This window comes from Mercenaria mercenaria, chromosome 18, assembly GCF_021730395.1.
Source record: "Mercenaria mercenaria strain notata chromosome 18, MADL_Memer_1, whole genome shotgun sequence".
Classification (NCBI taxonomy): domain Eukaryota; kingdom Metazoa; phylum Mollusca; class Bivalvia; order Venerida; family Veneridae; genus Mercenaria; species Mercenaria mercenaria.
The window spans coordinates 60,386,604-60,390,783 of NC_069378.1; the positions used below are offsets into that span (position 1 = coordinate 60,386,604).

The 4,180-nt window shown below is 32.6% G+C and overlaps 1 protein-coding gene across 1 annotated transcript; it reads right to left on the reverse strand.

Moving 5' to 3' along the window:
- Window positions 1-530: 530 nt before the first annotated feature.
- Window positions 531-1,532, reverse strand: LOC123538292 (uncharacterized). Its single transcript, XM_053530325.1, has one exon. It carries the CDS (start codon window positions 1,183-1,185, stop codon window positions 580-582), a length of 606 nt encoding a protein of 201 aa, XP_053386300.1. The 5' UTR covers window positions 1,186-1,532; the 3' UTR covers window positions 531-579.
- Window positions 1,533-4,180: the final 2,648 nt, after the last annotated feature.

Consider the following 4,180-nt stretch of genomic DNA (forward strand, 5'->3'; position numbering starts at 1 on the left):
ACTCGCTTAAAGCATTTTTTTCTTTCAATAAATGTTACGTTTTAGGAAATAAGCATTATAAAAATTAATGTTAATTATATAACGAATGAGTAATGATATACAAAATCTAAAATATCCCTTCACTAATCATTAAACCCTGCATCAAATTCTTCGAGTTACCTACATCAACAACATAGAAACACCGAATAATTTATGTTGCTTAACAAAATACCCGTTGTATGTTTAATGCATGTATTATGATTAATTAATTGGTATCAAACATGAATCATTGGTTTTAATCTACGTATATCTAATCAAACATAGTGTATGTGAACAATTTTCTATTATGTGTAACTTTTGAATGTTCATGTTAAAATCGGCAACGTATATTCAGTAACGAATAAATGTAAAATATGTAGTGCGCCTCTGTACAATTATGAGCAGTTCTCATTTCTTTTTGTCTAAGGTCCAGAGCCTCCAAGATATTATTTTAACTCATACATTTGCAAACAAATGACAGTTTCTGCACATCCACATATCAAGATAACTAGTCTGTCTGTCTGTCTTGACGCGTGTCGCTTTAGAAACGTATAAATACGTTTAGACATTGTCTAATTTGACGGTCTTCAGTTCAGCCTTTTCATTTTGGCTATCACATTCTGTATTGACATTTTCATCCTTCATTTCATTTCCATTTTCTGTAGATACTGTGACTAGCTTCAAATCTACAGATTTAGCTGTCATCTTCTCTCTTATTTTAGAAATTAAGTAGGTCACCACTCCTGTTGTACTCATTGACAGTCCTACGTACGTCGTCAAATTATTGCTTAACCCTCCAAGTGTTATGATCCCAACGGCAACTTGGAAGAGTGCTTTCAATCCTCCAATCACAGTCGTTGTAACAGCTGACGTCATACTGGTGCATAAAATCAATAGATATGTCAGGAGACAACCTAAGCAAATTTGCATAACAAAAATCACGATGAACGTAGGATCTGTGTAATACGGGAAGTTAAGTATCGGACCAAGTTCACCAAACAGCACAACATTTATGGCGAAGAACGGTAAAGAATTTATGCTGTTGAGATGAAGACATTCAATTGGTGAAAGTCCATTTTTAGATACACGTTGTAAAAACAGCAGATGAAGAGACTGGGCGACGTTACTTATAGCACATAAAGCGTAGGCCACTAGACTGAATGTCATATCACCGATACCTGAAATAATTCAGAAAATGAAAGATTGTATAGCTAATCTCTATTGAGAAAAAATAAATATTGCATGTATACAAAAACAGATGTAACATTCAACCTAACTAGTGTTGCAGGCTTTGCATTCGTTGGCATGTATGATAAGAAACTTACATTTATGAAAGGCAAATAATGAAAATTGCTATTACTTTGTTTATAAAAACATACGCATAAATATTAATGAAATTCTCCTTAATTGTATGTAGTTCCCAACTACACATTCGTTCTTGATTTCAGCACAATATATTTATCTATGGTTATACAATTGTAAAAGGAATATTTAGCATTTTAAAGCTAAGCTCTAAGTTGATGAATTATTTAGATATTAAACATTGCATTATCAAACTGATTGTTTTTATATTTCACGGATATTCTCACATTTAAAAATTCTGTTTATCGTCATTTATGAGGTTAATCTTGTCATCATTTGTGTGTTTTAAACACTCTCAAATGGTACCAATGTATGTGTTCAAGTTGGAATTTTGCTATTGGTGAAACATGTATTAATGACAAACGCCAAACTGAAACATGGTAACACAGTTCACATTACTATGTTTGTAACAAAAATACAACTTCAAATTTATATTCAACATACCTGCGATAATGCAGCCGGCAGCAAGAATCATAAGCGATGCTATCGTAAGTTTTGGCGGGAAATCAGTCTTCAGAATATACACTGACAAAATCATCGTGATCAAAGGCGTGCACCTTTTTAACACAGCATAAAATGCAATGTTCATTCTGCCTAAAGCGCTTAATGCCAATACTGCATTGACAGAATAGAAAAGCGAAGGCAGAGCAAACAATTTTCCACGATTCACGGAATATGTAGGTATTGAAAAATACCCGAATTCATTTGCAATCCCTAGTCCAGTAACAGTACATAGAGTCCGAAGGAACATCACAAATGCTGGAAAATCGAATTTAAATGTCGTTAACACTATTTTATTCACCAAAGTCAATGCCACCGATGCAGTTATGTAAAGCGAAGCTATAAGACATGATGACATATTTTCAATCGCGTACGCGAAAAGAGAGGTTTCCCCCATTTTAGTTAGAAATTCACTCGTGCAAAATGAAATACATTGACTTTTAAACTGGACAGCGTATATGTTAAACTGGTTTTATACATAAAACAGCAATCATAGTGCATATCATCAAAACACTTAATATGCTTTAGACACATATATTAAGGTTGATTTGCATGTTTTGATATGCTACAAGTCGTGGGGAAAATATTTGTCGGTGTAACCTTAACTTTTGCCGCTACAATGCTTTGGAAAACAATGAAAATGAAGTAATGGCAATCTTTGTTAACACTTTATTGTTCTTGTGAGATTGAACAAAATGACGAAAGCGTTTGCACTCAAATAATAAATTTTGTTTCAGAAATTTACCTTCAAATAAGGGTTCTTTTCAAATATCAGCAATTACTTCGAAAGTATGCACACAACTCCATATGATTTATTTGACAATGTGATAAGAAATTGGTTGATATTCAACTATGAGAATTTTTATAAAAATCTATCTATATTGTAAGAGTCTGAAAAAGCTTGATTGAAGTTGAAAAACAAAGTATCAAAAAAGATCCGAAAAATCCAATCAAAATGCTCATTCTTGCAAGAAAAAAACACTACAGTCATTTAAAAATAGATTAAGAAAATGTCGTTACCGTCATATGTTTTTATACGATAGACTTTATTATGTTTACCATGCCTGAAATAGAAGTTAATGTTGTATTCGGGATTCAAATCGTATTACCTCCGAGAGTACCCAATTTCTATTACCTCCGAGGGTACCGTTATTGCACAAGTGGTCTTGTAGCCTAGCATTCTGAACAACTTTTCTTCCAGTGCCCGCTAGATGATACCTAAAGACAAGAACTGATTTAGAGGACCATAACTATCTAGCTTTTTCTTCGGATACAATATTTCAAAGTACAATATTAAATAAAAGCTACGAAACAATTCAATGATAATTTGTAAAGCTAAGTTATCTATTCCCAATTCATTTATCTAGTATTCTATCAATATTCGAAGCTGATTGAAATCAGGGTCAACAACGTGTCGAGTAGCATATTTTCTCCTTTAATTATTTTGTCGTCTTTATTTCTGGTTGTTTACGTATTTATATAAATAAACTGTTCACATCGTATTTTCTCGAAGACTAGGTAATGCTTAAACAGAACTATAGCATTTTTCACATCATAAAAATATCGATGCAATCGGTAAGGCTGAATTTAATATTGAATAACTTGTCGCTCGACCACTTTTGCTTTTATTATTCGTATATAAATATAATATTGCATTCAGTTATATGTAAAAGGTAATGAAATATGATTAAATAAAAAAAACTCCAAAAAATAGACCATTTTCTGTATTGTTTTGTTTTGTTTTGTTGATCTTTCGGTTTTTCCTCTTCTTTTAAACTTTTTCATGCTTTGAAATGTGACTATTGAATCAGATTCTATGTTTAATCTGAATGTGGGGAACCACCTTACGCCACAACTGAACTAAAAAAATAGATTGAACCACTAGGGGCAGATTGAGAATCTATTAATGATACGCTTTTAATGCAAATGAGTTTGTAAACTACTCTTCTTTTTGATTATATCTGTTCTATGCGAATATACTTTTGACCTGCGTCAAGATTTTGTATGATAAACAGGTGTCCTGATTTGAACTTTGAAGAATAAGCCTGTCTTATGACTTTTTATGATCATGATTTTGTAGGACGGGCCTGCATCTTGGATTTGTATCATAGGCCTTCGTCATGCTATGTTTATGAAAGACCTGACTATATATGATTTTATGACAGACCTGTTATAATTTTGTCTGAAAGGACTGTGGTTTGTTTTTATATGACAAACCTGTGATTTCATACATCATTCTCAAACATATAAGCCGCGCCATGAGAAAACATAGTGGTTTGCTATCACATGACAAAGGCTG

Bases quoted from the DNA above. Each gene is read 5' to 3' on its own strand.
- LOC123538292 (XM_053530325.1), bottom strand. From the start codon at position 1,185: ATGACATTCAGTCTAGTGGCCTACGCTTTATGTGCTATAAGTAACGTC.